At 36.6% G+C, this 18,314-nt stretch overlaps 6 protein-coding genes across 6 annotated transcripts; 5 read left to right on the forward strand and 1 right to left on the reverse strand.

Annotated features, from left to right (window-relative positions):
• Positions 1-796: 796 nt before the first annotated feature.
• On the forward strand, positions 797-3,700 carry ZK6.6 (UNC93-like protein MFSD11). Its single transcript, NM_001129608.6, has 9 exons — positions 797-1,008; positions 1,469-1,656; positions 1,702-1,798; positions 1,858-1,989; positions 2,042-2,172; positions 2,756-2,944; positions 2,996-3,167; positions 3,229-3,364; positions 3,416-3,700. The coding sequence occupies exons 1-9, from the start codon at positions 821-823 to the stop codon at positions 3,629-3,631; spliced, it is 1,449 nt and encodes a 482-aa protein (NP_001123080.1). The 5' UTR covers positions 797-820; the 3' UTR covers positions 3,632-3,700.
• A 1,027-nt stretch (positions 3,701-4,727) lies between these two features.
• Positions 4,728-7,220, forward strand: nhr-254 (Nuclear Hormone Receptor family). Its single transcript, NM_070786.4, has 4 exons — positions 4,728-4,809; positions 5,636-5,732; positions 5,779-6,393; positions 6,955-7,220. The coding sequence occupies exons 1-4, from the start codon at positions 4,747-4,749 to the stop codon at positions 7,215-7,217; spliced, it is 1,038 nt and encodes a 345-aa protein (NP_503187.2). The 5' UTR covers positions 4,728-4,746; the 3' UTR covers positions 7,218-7,220.
• A 1,472-nt stretch (positions 7,221-8,692) lies between these two features.
• Positions 8,693-11,033, forward strand: nhr-253 (Nuclear Hormone Receptor family). The gene is made up of 4 exons (NM_070787.4): positions 8,693-8,989; positions 9,426-9,522; positions 9,573-10,187; positions 10,594-11,033. Exons 1-4 carry the CDS (start codon positions 8,927-8,929, stop codon positions 10,854-10,856), a joined length of 1,038 nt encoding a protein of 345 aa, NP_503188.1. The 5' UTR covers positions 8,693-8,926; the 3' UTR covers positions 10,857-11,033.
• Positions 11,034-12,120: 1,087 nt separating this feature from the next.
• On the forward strand, positions 12,121-13,702 carry scl-27 (SCP domain-containing protein; the record flags this gene model as incomplete). Its single annotated transcript, NM_070788.4, has 4 exons — positions 12,121-12,530; positions 12,582-12,716; positions 13,359-13,546; positions 13,597-13,702. The coding sequence occupies exons 1-4, from the start codon at positions 12,357-12,359 to the stop codon at positions 13,700-13,702; spliced, it is 603 nt and encodes a 200-aa protein (NP_503189.2). The 5' UTR covers positions 12,121-12,356.
• Positions 13,703-13,787: 85 nt separating this feature from the next.
• srh-62 (Serpentine Receptor, class H) lies at positions 13,788-15,228 on the reverse strand (the record flags this gene model as incomplete). Its single annotated transcript, NM_070789.1, has 3 exons — positions 13,788-14,276; positions 14,520-14,710; positions 14,859-15,228. 3 exons carry the CDS (start codon positions 15,226-15,228, stop codon positions 13,788-13,790), a joined length of 1,050 nt encoding a protein of 349 aa, NP_503190.1.
• A 1,490-nt stretch (positions 15,229-16,718) lies between these two features.
• nhr-252 (Nuclear Hormone Receptor family) lies at positions 16,719-18,097 on the forward strand (the record flags this gene model as incomplete). The annotated part of the gene is made up of 4 exons (NM_070790.1): positions 16,719-16,781; positions 16,833-16,929; positions 17,168-17,782; positions 17,829-18,097. The coding sequence occupies 4 exons, from the start codon at positions 16,719-16,721 to the stop codon at positions 18,095-18,097; spliced, it is 1,044 nt and encodes a 347-aa protein (NP_503191.1).
• Between the last annotated feature and the right edge of the window lie 217 nt (positions 18,098-18,314).

Raw genomic sequence — 18,314 nt, forward strand, 5'->3', positions numbered from 1 at the left:
TATATTTGGTACTAATAGTAAGGAAAGTTTTTAGTACTTGCATTCATTTATTTTGTTTAAAAAATCTAATCAGAAAGAAGTTTGGCAAGTTTTATATAAATCTATAAAAATGTTTTCTTTGGAAAATTTTATTCAAATTTTAAAAATATTGTTTATGAGGTTGTGGAGTGCAAATTAAAAAAAAATCAGTTTTCATATAAAAATTTATTTTATTTTGGTATTCAATTTTTTGACCCATTTTTGAGTACATTTTAACAACATCCATAAAAAGTTTGTCTAAAAATATGAACGCGACTATACATAAAGTTCCCTTTTCAATACATTATTCACGAAATTTTTCATAATTCCGTCTAAATGGAACGGAATTGCCTGTTCAAAATGATAAGAAAAATCGGAAACGAATGTATGCAGATTAGGAGTGAACCCCGATATCCGTGACGTCTGACGATCAGAAATTTAAATTGAAATTCACGAATATTTTACCCAAACCGTCTGAATTAATATTTTATCCGGTAGGTTTTTTTCTGCGAAAACTTCTATTCTTCACGTGAAACGGTGACCAAGAATTCCCCAACACACTAATCGGCTGAAAACTTCACAGTTCACACGCTCACTGTCTGCAAACTTTTGAAAACTTCTGAAATTCGCTGAAACAGTTTAAAATGCGTGCACATATTGCATCATCTCACAAAAATGATCGTGCAACTCATTTACATACTAACAAATCCTACTTTGTACGCAAAGTGACCCCCCGTAGGCAAAAATAAGTATAAAAAGTTGGTACGTTTCACTTTGTAACTTTGTAAAGTTTCAGAGCACTATGGATTCCTCAAAATCATCAACCGGGACAAGCCGGAGATTCGAGCTGCTGTGCATTATGATGCTCACTTTTGGGCAGCTTTGCATAATGACGGGCTATGATTCTCAGTCGTTTATTTTGGAGTCAGTGATTCATTCGATTCATGAGAGGGATCCTGAGAGAATCAGTGCTTTTGCTGGGTATTATGGGTGAGTTTTTTACAGCAGCCGACATCTCCCGGGTCTTGACGCCAAGCAAGATAATAACTGTGTGCCCGGGAGTTGTCGGCTGCATCAGACGTTGCTTCTTTAGCACCGAAATGGACAAATTTTGTGATGAGACGTTCTATAAATTAAAAAAAAGTTATGGCTCTTACAAAAAAATCTTATTTTTAGAAAAAAATTTTGCCAAATTGCAGCGTAATTTTAACGTAGTTTTTTACACATATTGTGATCTTTAGTACACTTTTTTTGTAGCTTGAGGTATATTTTCGCTCGCCTTTTTTCCAGATTTTTGAACCGCCATAACTTCAAAAAAAATTTTTAAATACGTCGAATTACGAAATTCTCCGTTTTGGGCCATTTCTAGCCTAAAAAAGCACAGTCGCAGTATTCGGCACTCCATCTTTAACTTGAATTAACACACCCTACCGCATTCGCATTATTTCAGCCAAGCCGTATGCTACCTGGCCTACGTCACCACTTGCCTCTTCTCACCATCGTTCCTCTACGCCACCAGTGCAAAAACTACACTTTTGATCTCCTCGATCTGTTTCACCTCTTTTCCACTGGGCTTTCTCTTTACCAACTCATACTATTACTATTTTTCTTCTGCATTAAACGGTGTCGGATTTGCCTGTAAGTTTCAGAGTTCTAATTTTTCTCGGAAAATCATTGTTTCAGTGTACTATACGGGTAACGGCGGGTACATTACTTCACATTCTACCCGGCAAACTATCGAATCAAATGTTTCACTTTCCTGGTCATTTGGGTGTTGTTGGTAAGAAATTTGATGTATACCTCAAAGTATACCTCAACTGTCATATTCAAATTTTTCAGCATGATTGTTGGTTCCGTAATTATGGCCGTCATAACTACAGTAACCCAGGATCAAATCCCACAGCTTATTGATGCCGTTAACGTCACAATTGGCGGGCATGGTGTAGAACGGCGATTTGGAGATGGGGAAATGTAAGCTTTTGCGGCGAATTTTCAATTTTTGGTCAAAATAGGTGAATTTCAGATATTTGCTCTTTTCCGTTTTTGCCGCGATTTCCTCAATGGCCATCTTCACATTCATGTTGATGCCATCACAGGATGTTTCAAATTGTATAGAGCCAAGCGATAAAGTTGTGAGCTTCAAGGATGGAATGAGTGAGTTTACTAAAGCGTTCCTGGCGATCGCCCGCAACTGGCCCGCTACTTGTCCGGTGCTTGCTCTGTAGCCATAGTCCCCATAATTGCCCGCCACTCAATATCAGAGGTGGGCGGATTTTCGGATATTTTCTAATAATGAATTTATCAATAAGTATTGATGTAGTTATTCTGGAAGAAATGCATCCGAACAAAAGAGTAACTATTCAGCATCATTTTAATATGATAAAACCTAAAAAATTCTACAAGTTTTCTGTATAAACGATATACAAGTCCATTATCCGATATCCGTAATATCCGTAATATCCGATATCCGAGGTTGCTCGGCTAATAAGTTTAAAGGTCTCGGTAAGGAAAACTTGTAGAATTTTTCTAGGTTTTATCATATTAAAATGTTGCTTAATAGTTACTCTATGGTTCGGATACATTTCTTCCAGAATAACTACATCAATACTTATTGATAAATTCATTATTAGAAAATATCTGAAAAAATATCCGCCCACCTCTGATATTGAGTGGCGGGCAATTATGGGGACTATCCCTCTGCTCAATATCCTCTAATCGTGATTGCAATTGCTTTCAGAACTCATGGCAGAAACCCTAAAATCCTCAAAAATGTTCAAGTTGGCTCCGACCTTCTTGCTCACCGGAATGTACACGGCATTTTGGGTGTCCATTTACCCAACCAGTCTGACTTTCAACATGCACAACTCAAAAATGATATATCTTCCTGCAATTTACGGATTCGGAGTTGGAGTTGGCGAAACTATTAGTGAGTTTTTATATTCCGTCAAGTCCAAAAGTTGAAAGAAAAATATTCCAGTGGGCATTATCATCTCCACACTGAGCAAGCGCATCAAAGATTTCGGTTTGAAGCCAACGATGCTCATTGGAAGTGTGCTCACCACCGTCTTCTGTTTTGTAGCTCTTCTCTCAACTCCGTTTGACGCTACAGTAACCCCAAGCCACGAGCAACCCTTGCTCTTTCAGCCAAGGCGAGTAGAAGTTTCAGGAAAAACTGTTTAAAAAATACAAATTTTATTTCCAATTTTTCAGCCAAGTTACAGTATTTCTGATTGCAATAATCGGAGGAATGTCAGACTGCTGTCTGTGCAGTGTGAGATCTGTAATTTGCGCGTTAGCGATGCCAAAACGAAGAGCTCAAGCGTTTTCTGTTTCGAAAATTTATCAGGTATATTTTTAGATCAGAAATGTTCTCTCTAAAACGTACGTTAATTTCCAGTCCCTGGGCTCATGCTTCATCTTCTTCCTGTCCCCATTCCTCAACCTCTACCACTACGTCATCGGAATCCCATTGCTCTGCGTACTGTCGTGTATTTTATTTTTCCGCCAGGCCAGACAGACTCAAGTTATGGAACGAAAATTGACACAGGAGCTTGAAGAGTCAGAAAAACGAAGGATGGCAAAAGAGCTGGAAGCTCAGATGCAGAAGATTTGATGAAGCTTTAATTTTTTAGGTTTTTGAAAGTTTTTGAATGCATTTTTTATATGAAAATTAAATTGTCCATTAAAAATGTGATGTGCAAAAATATATAATTTAAAATTGAAAAAAAAATTGTTTTTTCTCAAATTTTCAAAAAATTTCGATTGAATTTCGGCAGAAAATGTTAAAACACACGTTAAAGGTGGACTAGCGCCCGTGGGGATTTTGTCTAAATGCACTTATAATGATCCAAAACAACCAAATATCATAATAGAAAGCTCCAAAAATTTTTAGATTTTTCATGATTTCCGGTTAAAGTTTTGGCAAATTGTCAAAATTTCGAAAAATATGAGGAAATTTAAAGAAATTTTGGCATGCTTCGACCCCTACAATGTTTTTATACAAATAATTTAAACAAAATTAAAACATTAAAAAATGTCGAAAAAAAAAAATTTTTTCGGTCGACTTCCAAAATTATGAGTGGCAAAAACTGAGTAATTGCCACTTTTTGACAGTAAATAAAAAATTTGCACAAAATTATTGAAAAGTTTTATTATGATATTTGGTCATTTTGGGACTAAAGAAGTGGCTTTTAACTATTTCCTAACTGGCGCTACTCCACCTTTAACTTCTTTTTTTAATTCTCAAGGTGCGACAGGTTTCAAGCGTCAGGACCTTGTTTGTGCTCTTTTTCTTGTGGAAGCCCTATAGTTTATTCCACCTAAATCCCTAATGACGAAATTCCACATTTAGCAAATCTGTGTTCTTTGCACCCTGAAAATAACTCAAATTCAAAAGATTACAAATTCCATTCCAAGAAAAGAGACTCTGATATTTATACATCGAACACATGTATAAATATTATTTACACCTGGCTCTCCCTTTTCCTCTCTCACACCTTCTCACTTATTCATTTTCCCTCTCTTTGTGTCACTTTGATCAGTTAAAGATAGACCCAGATTTGGTGAATAATATAATCTGCCATAAATCACACAATATTAGAATTCTAAGAAGTTCAGGGTATCATTGAGAGCAGAGCAGAAATGTATGTTGATGTCTACGACTATACTCTATTCATTCGTTTATAAACAAGGCAGGAGAGCTGTTTGTTACTCATTCTAATAGTTTCAATGTTGGCTTCGAATCAAACGTGTGCGGTTTGTGAGCGTTTCACAACTGAGTTCAATTATGGAGTGAGTTTTCCTTTTCGATAGTGACAGCGCAGGAAGGCAGGTAGGCAAGCTTGCAGACAGGAAATAGCTACAAAGTAGGTAGTTGTGAGGTAGGCAGGTGAGAGGAACGAGTTGGCCAAGTAGACATGCACGCGAGCAAGCAGGTACATAGAAAGAAGGCACATAGTGGTAGGTAAGTGGTAGGCAGATAGGCATGCATGTAGGTAAGTAGGCAAGCAGGCAAACAGGAAGAAAGATCGTGGGTAGTGAAATCTGAGGTAGGCTTGAGATAAGCAGGCATGCGGTAGACACCAGGGTCGGGACTTTTTTGGTTTTTTGGCGCCAAAAAAATCAAAAAAATTCAAAAAAAAATGTTTACCGTGCCGAGTCTCGACTCGAGGCTATTCTGTATTGAAATGCATTTTAAAAATGTAATTTAATAGAGTTGTGACGTCATAACTGTATTTTAATACATTTTGCAACATTACTTGAATAACCCCATTAAAAATCAATTAAAGCATCAAAATTTTTTGGTTTTTTTTGTTGGTTTTTGTTGGTTTTTTGAAAATTTAAATTTTTTGTTTTTTTGGTTTTTTTTGGTTTTTCAAAAATCTCAATTTTGTTTTTTGTTTTTTGGTCCAAAATTTTTTTTTGGTCCCAGCCCTGGTAGACACGTAGGTAGCCATATTAACAGGCTATCCGAAGTGTTCTAGGCCGATATGCGGTAGGGAAAAAGGCAGGAAAACTACGCGGCCGACGATAGGTGTGCAGACAGGCACGTAGGCAGGCACGCATGAGGCATACAATCGTTAGGGTGTCAAATTTCTTGTGAAAATTTTATATTGAGGTCCCTTCCTGCAACGCCTGTAAAATATTTTTCCGTCGTCTAATCACCCGAACAGCTCCAGTCAAGCAGTGCTACATAGGTGAGCACTGCTTTACAAGTAAGTGTTCAGAAATTATTTTTATAGTTATATGTATTATTCTCAGAATCCCCAATCACCAAAAAATGTACATTTTGCCGGTTTCAAAAGTGCATTCAAGTCGGAATGACCCTCCCATCCTACCTTCATTTTGGCGAATTAACCAAAGAAAAGTGCATAGACTCCACAATCCAGAAGTTGATACTCATGGAAGCCCATAGAAAGGATTTGATGGCAAATTACTACACAAGTTATTTGAATCCAACAATTGATGAAGTGATTAGACTCAACAAAGTGGAATACACGAGGAAATCTCAAAATCATCAAATGAGCTTCTATAATTGGGCTTTTCACTGCTGCCTTGTGACCGTGGATTTTATGAAGAAATTTTCTTTTGTAAATCTTCTCAGATTCGAGGATCAAAAGAATCTAATGAAAGAGTTCTACATAAAGCTCACAGTGCTCATCAACTCAAAACAATCAATGTCATGTGGGAAAGAAGGGATGACATTTCCAGATGGTTCAGACGTCCTACCACCAACATCTTCCGAATGGGGAATTTCAAAAATCTCGCAAAATTTGGAAAATAAGGTTCGATGTCGGCTGATCGGTCGGTTGAGCGAGTTGCGGATTACTGATGAGGAGTATCTATTGATGTGTGTGCTGATATTTTGCAATCCGAGTATGTCTTGATAACATTACTGGGGTACCTTTAAAACGTTTTAGCAAATTGAAATTTTTGTTTGCAATTTTGGAAGTCTAGAACATTTCAGAAGTTGCTTGAATTAATTTTTCCAGAGGTTTCCAGAAATTTTAAAAATTTCCAAAAATTTTCTAAAATTCTCATAACATTTTCTAGTGTTTTTAAAGCTTTTTACAATTTTCCAAGAGTTTGCTAAATTGCCCAGTGTTTTCTAGAAGTAAACCTTTATAGACAGAGTTATCCAAAATAGTTTCTAGAAAAATTGAAAAACATTTCCAAAGTACGAAAATTTTGCAGATCTTTCCAGAAGTTTCTAGCATTTTTCAAAAAAATTTGAAATTTTCCACAACATTTCAAAATAGTTAAGAAATGTTCCAGTCGTTTTCAGAACTTTCCAGAATTTTCCAACAGTTTCCTAAAATGCCCAGTATCTTCCAACACTTAAATATGTACAAAAGCTACAGTACTCCTACAGTAATACTACAGTACTCTGACATCATCCTTTCACCAACCCCCAATCTAATAAAATAATTTGTTGAGATCTATCGGATGTCTCTAAAAACGGGAAGATACTTCTCACGTCCTACCAGAACCTCTACAGCTCGGTCCTTCTGCAATACTGCCTGCTTACTTATGGCAAGATGGGACCATCTCGGTTTGCTGAGCTGCTCGGAATTTGCCAAGTCATCGGGATTCAGTACGGCGACGCAATTCACTATAACGTCTTGGTGCAATTGACCAAATCGCGACTCGATATGAAACAGCTCGTCAGAGACGGAATGGTCGAAGCGTTCCTTAATTGAAATGTTCTTTATTTAAAAAAACAATGTTTGCTCAAAATTCTTTGTTTGTAGTTTGTAGTACGTCACATAACACCAAAAAAAATCAGAATCAGGGTTGGTAGCGCCGAGATACTGTAGGCTTACTGTAGTTTTGGAAATTTGAGTTCGCGAAGGCTGTTCAGTGGTAGTTTAATTTATTAACACATTGACGTATCAACAATTTATTAACAACACCGAGAGTTCATTTATTCAAACCAAGAACTGATGTTTCTTCCACAAACTTCTCCTTATATATGCATCTGATCCTTCCACGTGAAGGTCGTTAAGGTCGTTCCACGGGCTTATTGTAGTTCATTTCCATCCTTTTGAGCGAAGAGTTCCTACGTGATGAGTTTCCTTTGTTGTTGTAGAAGTGTGGTCATGTTGAAGTTGCTGGCAGAGTGGTTCTGTAGGTGCCGCTGGTGGATCGGTCGGTGTCGTTGCTTGTTGATAGTCTTTTATAGTTTAGTTATAGTTCGGTCAAGAAAAGGAGAGTTAATTGCTCTCCGTATTCGCGACAAGTTTTAAGATTTTCAAAATGTATTCGACTGGAGTTAAAGGTGTGAAGTGTACTGTTGGAACACTGTATAAATACGTTTGGGGCTGTGAGGGTATTGTAGGAGTACTGTAGGGATATTGTAATGCTAATGTAGGAGTACTGTAGGAATACTGTGCTGCTACAATCAAAAAAATTAATTTGCTTTTGAGGATACATTGTGTTGGAACTAGTGAAAGAATACTGTATTGTAAACGTACATAATTGGTACTGTAGGAGTACTGTAGAAGTACTGTACTTTTGTAAAAAATGTTTTTCTGTTTATTAGGCGTTTTTTTCTGTTATTAGGCTTCTGAAAAGTTTGAACTTCTAGAAAGTTGCATAAACATTGAAAAGTTTATTTAATAATTCAGGAAACTTCTGAAACTTCTAAAAAGATTTTATTTCATTCGAAAACAAAAACATTATTTTAGAAACTTTTTCGCGTTTTTCGACAAGTTATAGAAAAAATGTTCAAAAGAATTTTGAAAGGTTTATAGAGTGAGCTGAAATGTTCTAAAAACTTCAGTAATTACCAGTTTTCAAAAACTAAAAAAAATTCCTGAAAAGTTTCTAAAAAGTTTGTAACAATTTTGCAAACAAAAACTTAGTTGGATAAGTTTCATTTTCGACCACCAAAACTTTGACTGACAACTTTAAAAATCTAGAAATTTGTGTATTATTATCAACTTCGGTTTTGTTAGTCTTCTAAAGATTAAATCCCTCGCCAGTTCTTGCTCCCTACGAAACCTAAAAGTTCAGCAATTCCATTCCAAGAAAAGAGTGTACTCAACTTCCTTTTCAGTCTAAGCCATCTCCTCTCTCCGTTTCATACATCAAACGAATTTCCAATACACCTGGCTCAGACATTTCTTAGCCTCCCTTTTCCTCTCTCACGCCTTCTCACATATTCATTTTCTCTTTCTTTGTGTCACTTTGATCATAGTTTTGATTCGTATTGAGAGCACAAAAAGATAGAGCCAGATTTGGTGAATAATATAAGCGGCCATAAATCACACAATCTTGGGTCTCCGACAAGTTCAGAATATCACTCAGATCAGAGCCAAAAGTGTGTGCTGATGTGTATGACTAAACTCTATTCATTCATATATAAATATGGCAGAAGAGGTGCTCGTTACTCATTCTAGTAATTTCGATGGTGGCTACGAATCAGAAATGTGCCGTCTGTGAGCGCTTCACAACTGAGTTTAATTATGGAGTGAGTTTTTTTTGCGATAATAAGAAAACTTGACTTTTCCAACAGAAAAAAGAGTTTGAAATATAAAAAAAGAGGATGGTTATGTAGTTAGGCAGGTAGGTAGGCAGTCATGAGATAGGCAGTTTCACAGAAACAGAGACAAGTAGGTAGAAGTAGGTAAGTAGGTGATCACCTAGGCAAGAGAGTATGCAAGAAGGCTAAAGGTAGGCGGAAAGTCTTTAGGTAGGCGAGTAAGAAATGCAGTAGAAAAGTAGGCAGACATGCGTTATGTAGTAGGTAAAGGTCAGGTCAGGTAAGTCAGGTAAATAGGCAGCAACGTAGGCAGACATAAGGCAGTCACGTAACCAATCAGGATGATTGAAAATAGTCAGGCAGGCAGGCACGTAGGCAGGCAGATATTTTGCAGACACTTGATAAAGCACAAACTTATTTTCAGGTACCTTCCTGCAACGCGTGTAAAATTTTCTTCCGCCGACTAATCACGCGAACAACTCCCGTCAAAAAATGCTACCTGGGAGAAAACTGCTTCACGAGTGCGTTTAGATTACTTTCGAAAATTTTGTAATTAATTTTCTATTTTCAGAAACCCCAATAACCCAAAAATGTGTATTTTGCCGATTTCAAAAGTGCATTCAAGTGGGAATGACTCTCCCATCCTATCTTCACTTTGGCGAACAGACCAAAGAAAAGTGCCTAGATTCAACGATTCAGAATCTGATGCTCTTGGATGCTCATCGAGAGGATTTGATGGCAAACTACCACACGAGCTACCTGGATCCAACTATCGATGAAGTGATAAGAATCAATAAAGTCGATTATATAAGGAAATCTCAAAGTCATCAACTGAATTTCTACAACTGGGCATTCCACTGCTCCCTTGTTACCGTAGATTTCATGAAGAAATTCCCGTTTGTAAACCTTCTAAGATTTGAGGACCAGAAGTATCTGCTAAAAGAGTTTTATATAAAGCTCATCGTGTTTATCAGCTCAAAACGGTCAATGTCACGTGGAAAAGAATGTATGACATTTCCCGATGGCTCAGACGTTTTACCACCGGCGTCTTCGGAATGGCATATATCGAAAATCTCTCCAAATTTGGAAAATAAGATTAGATGTCGGCTGATTGGACGGTTGAGCGAGCTTCGGATCACTGATGAGGAGTATCTGTTGATGTGTGTGCTGATATTTTGTAATCCATGTAAGTCTGACAGCCTTTGGAAACCAACACCTACCAGTTAACTTTGAACTCCGCCCTTACCGTCTGATTGGTTGAAAAGTAGAATCGCTGATTGATCTTGTAACTCTCAGAAAGTAGGCAAATAGTAGGTATCCACTATGGAATCTGAAACTTTATTAGTCAGAACTAATCTACTCGGCATTTGGCTCTAGCTTCTTGCCCAAGTTTGACCCAAAAATATTAACTTGGATCAGAAGTTGGCTAAACTTGGGCAAAAGTTGGGCTTCAGGCTGCACCAAAATTTAACCAAGTTTCACCCAATTGCCAAACTTTGGCCCAACCTTTCCTCGTTTTGTTTAAAACCGATTAAACTGCAAAAAATTAAAATTAAACTAAATTGATGAACCAGCAAAAAAATCATTTTCAGCTCTATCGCAACTCTCCGAAAACGGAAGACGACTCCTGACCTCCTACCAGCACCTCTACAGCTCGGCTCTTCTACAATATTGCCTTCTCACTTACGAAAAAGCTGGACCAGCAAGATTCGCGGAGCTACTCGGAATTTGCCACGTCATTGGAGTTCAGTACGACGACGCGATTCACTATAACGTCCTGGTGCAATTGACAAAGGCTCGGCTAGATGTGAAGCAACTTATCAAGGACGGAATGGACGCAGCGTTTTGTAATTGAAATGTGTTGTATTATTTTTACAAATAGACTTTATTGAGTTTAAGTTTTAGTAACAGCTATAATTCTACAGTAATTCCTCACTCCCGTTCACATATCATTAATGATCACTACAAAGACAATATTCGTATTTTTTTTGTCTCATATAAAATATTATATAGAATAAAAGTTGACGTATCACGTGGGAGTTATTCAAATATATGTGCTTGTATAAAAACATGTTATTGAATAAAATGTTCACATGTTCGCCTAGAGTTCCGGTACAGGGCAACATATACAATTTGCCGTGGGGGGATTGATAGAAAAATTTCTGAGAAGATCTATTTCCGAGAAATGTAAGATTAAACACCCCACGGACTGGGAAACATTTTTCAAATTGAAATTTTGGCGCGAAATTTTTGTTTGTTTAAAAAAAGGATTTGTCGGGAGATTCAAATTTTGTCGGAAATTTTTTGCAGGAAAATTAACATTTTTGAAAAAAGTTTTAAAAGGATTAAAATATCATGAAAAAAAAATAATTTTGGCGTAAATTTCTTTTTTTTTCTGAAAATAAAATTTTGGCGAGGAGTAAAAAAATTTTCTGACAGTTTTGGAAGGAATTTAAATCTTCTCAGAACTTTTTTGGTTATAAATTAAAATTTCTGTGTGTATACATAGTTTTGCCGGAAAAATTAAAGCAAATTATGTGAGAAAAAGGTTGGAAAGAAAATAAAATTTTCTAAGAAAATATGTGGCGGGAATTCAAATTTTTTGGAGAAAAAATGTTGGTGGAAAATTCATAATTTCTGAGAAAAACTGTTATGAAAATAAAATTTTTGTGAAAAAATTTTTTTTTGTGGAGATTCCAAATGTTGAGAGAAATATTATGAATTAAAAAAAAAGTTGCTTGTGCTGAACTTCCCCACTGAATTTTTGAAATCTTAAATATTTATTCGTAAAATTATTGAAAAAAAAGTGCTAGTAGAGGTGGGGTATTTTTTGTCACATTGGAAGGAATTTTTTCTCTGATTAGTTGGTCACGACCACTTTTTTGAACTTGACCAATAACCATTGACGCAAAATTAAAAAAAAAAAACCAAATGAATATGACAAAACTACTCCGATATTCAAAAATAGGTACATAGTCCCCGTTGTAAAAGTGTCTCGCAAGACATTTTTACGATGGGGGTGACGATGTGCACTGCCGTCTATTTTACAACCACCAATTATGCACTCATCCCTTGTATGCGTTCATGTAAATATTAACAGACACAATTTGCTAAACGTTGTTTGAAATTTTCGGGTACTTCTTCCATATGTTCTTGGCATCACTGATAAGTTAGACTGTGCTTAAAATTAAACAAACTGAATAGCCCTGTTTATTATTCAAGCTTTCTGAAAGTGTATGACGTTGCACTATTTGTTATTCAATTTTGTCCTATTGTTGATTAAAATACTCCAAATGCCAATTCCCACTTTCTCAATATAAAAGTAACACGATCCAACACAAAAGACACCATCGCAATGAACACTGCCCTAATTCTTCTGGCTCTGATTGCTAAATTGGCTGCTGATCTATATGGAAAGGAAGCATATGATAGGATCGTTAAAGTACATAACGAGTTGGGAAATGATGTGGCATGTGGAAAATACCAAAATCACAGTGACTACCCCAAGGCTTCTCAGATGATGATGATGGTAGGTGGTAACTCTTCAAGTTACATTAATTGCTAACATTTTTATTTTTAGAAATGGAACCAGTCTTTGGCCGAAGCTGTCGGAAATGTCAAACATTCTTGTCAGCAATTAAAAGAGCGATATTTGAAAAAATTCATTAAAGGAGAGAACCTCTACAGAGTTTACTTTTATAATACGGTAGTAGATGTAAGTATTATTGTATCGTACGCGGCACTAGGCTCTCTGTACTCCGAGTGTGCAATGAAGTGCGAAAGGTGTTATTTTGAAGCGGCCGACACGTTCTGGGTTGCGCCGCACTTTACATTTGAATAAGTGCCGTGTAAGTGACGCCATGAGGGGCTCTATTCTGTACAGATGAATAATTTTTTCTAGAATTTTTGAAAATTGTGCGTTATCCAAAGAAGTTCAACAAATACCAGTTTTTGTAGTTTCTAAAAATTTTCAGAAAACATTGAAACTTTTCAAATGGTTCTAGAAGTACCTAGTAGTTTTTCGGACCTTCCCGAAGTTTTTTGAAATTTTCTTTTTTTTTCAGAATTTCCAGAAATTTTCAGATCTCTCTCCGAAGATTTCTAGAGGTTTATCAATGATTTTAAACTTTTCTAAAGTTAAAAAAAATTAATTTTCGAATTTTGTATTTCTCCCGTCAAAATTAAAAAAAAAGAAAACTTGAATTAGAGACCTTTCTGAGAGAAACAAACATTTTTTCCAAGGCTACAGTAACCCGACAGTACTCCTGCAGTATAACATCCACCCTTTAACCCCCAGCCACTATCCCTACAAAACAAGAAAACTGATATTTTCTTTATCAATGCTATCTACTTTTAGGGCTTGCAAGAACGTGATGAAATTTTACGAAGATCTGAAAAAGCAGTTAGTACAGGAGCTAATTTTGAAGTTGAACGATTTCATAAGATACTTCATGACAAGGTGACTTCAATCGGATGTAGCTACAAGAACTGTGAAAATGATCAAGGTTATGACATGCGTTATTTCATATGCAAGTATAGTCCAATGTTCGTTCAACAATTGTTAAATAGTCCATTTTTTCCGTTTCCAATTTCAGAGATAATGGAGATATGTACCACGTAGGAGAGCCATGCAGTCAGTGTCCAGTTGGTACCTCGTGCAATCAAAATGCGAATTCGGAGTTTTTCAATCTTTGCCAATAAAATTTCTTACTTACTTTAAGTTATAAAATATAAAATATTCATTCGTTAAGTTCTTACAAGTTACAACAAGTTAATTACAAATCAATTATATACGGAATTGCTCCGTTTTTGAGCAAACTGATATTTGAATAACTTTCACTTTTTCTTTACAAAATATCGAAACCAAAAATTTTCGGTATGGTCTATGCACCATGAGAATAGAAAGACTCGCAACTCCATTTTGAACAATTGAACTTATAAACAGCAAGTTGTTACTGATTTGGTCATACTGTTCCCGCGTATTCTTATTTAGAAAAGTTATCACAGGAATATTAGTTAAAATAATTGGTATCAAACTTTGAATTACAACGCCAATGAATACACGGAGCTGCAGACGACGAGTTGTAGCAGAAATATTGGAACGTTTGTAAATGACAAGATAATAAATACAGCAGGCAGAGAAATATAAAATTTGAAGCATTGAAATGAAGAATAACGCTTTGCTCGATTGAATTAAATATGACTCCCAATGATTTCCAAAAGCTATTACGACAGTTGGCTCCATGAAAAACTCTTTCAGTGGACAGGGGAATATCTGAATTGAAAGTTAATACGCACTGGTGATATCAGAGTGTCCCATTTCGGTTTGATCTACGTAGACCTTCAAAAAATGCGGGAGTTGAGACGCAGAGTTCTCAACTGATTTTGCATAGTTGAACGAGAACATGCTGACGTCACATTAAACTTAAAATTCCCGCATTTTTTGTAGATCGAACCGTAATGGGACTACATTTCCTCATTGGCGCCACTCCACTACTCTAAAAATTTGTTAACTCACTTTCAGTATCTCAAGTTTAGACGCATTTTGATCCGGAAGATTGAAAAATGGCGGAGTCACAAGAAGAACTGTTCCAAGACAATTTAAAAAAATCCAAAGAATCTTGTATTTCCGTTTTGATATACGAAACTTGTTGAACGAAATTGAACTACTCCGATTTTCAAACAAAATGGTTATGGAGACGAGTGTTGCTGGAATATCAACACAAAATTTTTATTACTAATGAACACCAACGGCAGCCTACCAGTGTGCCTACCTATGTGCCTTTCTCCCCGCCTACGGGCCTACCTACCTTCATGCCTGCTACCCTACTTTCTTATAATGAGTGCTTGAACTTACCATTAATCATGGTTATAGAAAAATACATCTGAAAAACTGGTGGAATATTCAAATAATTTACCAGCCCCACAGTGTTAAATGCAGCAAATGGAAGATAAAATATTGGAACTATAAGAAATGCTTGTGTAAATTGAGATATAGTGTAGCAAAAATTCAAATTCAATAATCCCAACTGAACGGATTTCATGCTTTCCGGAGTTTTTCTTAAAATGCAGAAGCTTGTGAAAAACAAGATTGGGAGAGAGACAATAGCAATCGAAGTTGCAACGGATTTCATTCCATCTTTAGTGGCCAAGTATCTAGTTTCAGGTTGGCATTTTAAAGGATATACGGTAATAAAATAGTCAGTTAGACTACTGCTTCGATTCATCAGGTCTGCTTTCAACAACAGGAAATAATGAGAAAAATTGTAAATTAGAAAAATCTTAGAAGTTACCCGTTGTTGTTTGAAAAAATGAAAAACAAGGACTGATTATAATGAGAAACGGAAATTAGTTGTAAATTTTGTAAAAAAAAAAACAGACCAAACCTCAAAATCTGTGTTTTTTCAGCGAATTCTAGGGAGAAATATTGAAATTTTTATGAGAACAAACTTTGAATTCATCGAAAATGTAATTTGATTATGGAAAACAAGTAAATCATTCTCGGTGTGAATATTTTCATATTTTCACACAATAGTGCAAACAATTACAGAAAGGACCCAGAAATCGTCGGGAGCTGCGAAGCACCCCTGCCTAATTCGCGAGTTGAGTAGTTCTACACAGTGCATACTTAAGGGTGTCGTTTTTTTGATTTTTTCATTAAATTGAAAAACGACTATTTTTCTATTTTTCAATTTCTGAAAAAAAAACCCAAAAATTGAGACTTTTCGTTTTTCCGATATGTCGGTAAAAAAAATAATTTTTCAAAAAGTATCTCAAACATTTGGCATTTTTTTTCATTTTAGCCAACATTTGCAGGTTTTATCATGAAAATTCGAAAATTTTTTGTTTTTCGATATCTGAAAAACCGAGATTTGTTTCGATGACACCCTTGATACCAATAGGCGGAAAGTAGGCAGGCAATGGTCTATTAGAATTTTCCCAGAGTGGGGAAAGCGATTTATGTAAGTGTTTTGTGCATGCTCCGTTTGCACCTATATTTCAAATGCGTTTTGTAGATCACATTTTTTTGAGCTTTGAGCTAACGGATCAGCGGGTTTAGCAAATGTTTGCAATAAAGGCTAGTTGATCCTTCTCTATTTTTTCCCGTTTTTAAAATAAGTTTAATCATTCAGGCCCATATAGCAATACGGATTCTTTTGGTGTAGGAACATCGTCAATTTTTGGTGCCCCCACCTGTTCCTCCACCCGCTGTTATCTCGGTTAGTTTTGATCTTATCAAAAACTGCTCAACTACTAAAATGTCGCAACCGGTTCAACGCATCTTTCATCAGTTGAACAATTTTTGACAGATCCAAAGAGACCCAACCGTCTAAGGTATTACAAATTTTCCTCATCCTACAAATCAGCACCGCCTATCTCTAAACCTCCACCCGCCTCGTTTTGTTACACCACTCTTAATTCTTACACCTAATTCTGACTGGTTGCCATTTTTAATCTTTTGGCTCCCCGCTCTCTCTGCCACCCTCCTCAGACACCCTACACACTTCTTGTTCTACTATGATCAAAATGTGACGAGCACAAATTCTGAGAATTGAGAGTGAGAGAAGTTCAAGCCAGCTAAAAATCAGATGATCTTGGATCTTGTAATAAGTACGAAATTACTCGGAGCAAAAGAAAAAAAAATGGGATGCGATCTTTGCGACTTTACTCTAGTCATTACTATATAACAGCTCTTGTTAAATGCTCCAAAACCACAATGGTGACTCAGAATCAGAAATGCTCGGTCTGTGACCGCTTTACCACAGAGTTCAATTACAGTGTAAGTTAGCAGCCGACATTGATACAGCTTAGCACACCTTCAGAATTTCAGGTACCGTCCTGCAATGCCTGTAAGATATTCTTCCGTCGTCTGATAACTCGAACAATGCCTATTAAAAAGTGTTTCCTCGGAGAAAACTGTTTTGAACGTGAGTGGTTATTGATGAGGTACTGTAGGATTACTGTGTGCCGAGTCAAATTTTTGCTTTGGACTCCTGTAACAGGTTACTGTACGTAGAATCAAATTTTTTGTTCGCATTTCTGTAGATATAAGAAGTAGGTTCTAATAACATAGGCTAAAGTTAGTCTTGCCTACAGTACCCCAATACGACTCGAATTTTTTTCGAACATTCCGTATCCGCCACTATTGAGCACTTAATTTTTCAGGACCCCCGTTTACAAGAAAATGTGCAGCTTGTCGATTTCAAAAGTGCCTCCACGTCGGAATGAGCCTGCCTTCCTTCCTACACCTCGGCGAGCAGAACAAAGAAAAGTGCCTAGACGGAATTATTCGGAACCTGGAAAATCTAAACTTCAAGCGTAATGATCTCACATGCAACTACCGTAACAACTTTTCAAATCCAAGCATTGAAGAAGTGATCCGAATGAATAAAATTGATTACGTTCAAATATCCAACAACTTCCAAATGAGCCACAAACACTGGGCGTTCCACTGCTGCCTGGTTACGGTAGACTACATGAAGAAATTTCCTTTCGTGAACCTGTTACGATATGATGATCAGAAGTTCATACTAAAAGAATATTACATAAGACTCAAAGCTATTATCAGCGCAATTAGATCTGTGAGATCTGGGAAAGATCGACTGATATTCCCCGATGGCTCCGATGTTCTGGCCCAGGCTTATTTGGAGTGGGACCTCACAAGGATCCCATCAAATTTGATCCAAAAAATTCGTTACCGACTAGTCGCCAGACTTATCGAGCTAAAGATAACTAACGAGGAACACTTATTATTGAGCGTATTGATATACTGCAACCCAGGTTTCCCTTTAACTTTCATATTTTCTGAATAAATAAATTTTTTGAGGATCGCAACAACTATCTCAAAACGGGAAGATTCTTCTAACCTCCTACCAGAGCCTGTACAGCTCCGCACTTCTTCAATACTGTCTGATAACTTATCAAAGAGCTGGACCATCCCGGTTCACAGAGCTTCTGGGAGTCTACGAAACCATAGAAGTTCATTACAATGATCTGATCAGTTATCACGTCCTGGTACAGTTGAATCAGTCGAAGGTAGAACTTATGCAACTGGTCAAGGACGGAATCGATGGAGCCTATAAAATTGGAAATTAATCTTGGGAGCATCTCTAAATAAATGTTTTAATGTATGTACTTGTAGTTTGTTGTTTGATCTGCTTTTTGTGAACATTTAAGCAGCCGACACCAATCGGGGTTCGCGACGAGTCGCATATCTTATAATGCCAAAAATCACACACAGTTGATTTAACTTCAGAAAGTAAATACCAGTGCAGTTCACAATATGACTCGAAGCTTACGGCTAGATTTTATT

Source organism: Caenorhabditis elegans, chromosome V (genome assembly GCF_000002985.6).
Source record: "Caenorhabditis elegans chromosome V".
Taxonomy (NCBI): Eukaryota; Metazoa; Nematoda; class Chromadorea; order Rhabditida; family Rhabditidae; genus Caenorhabditis; species Caenorhabditis elegans.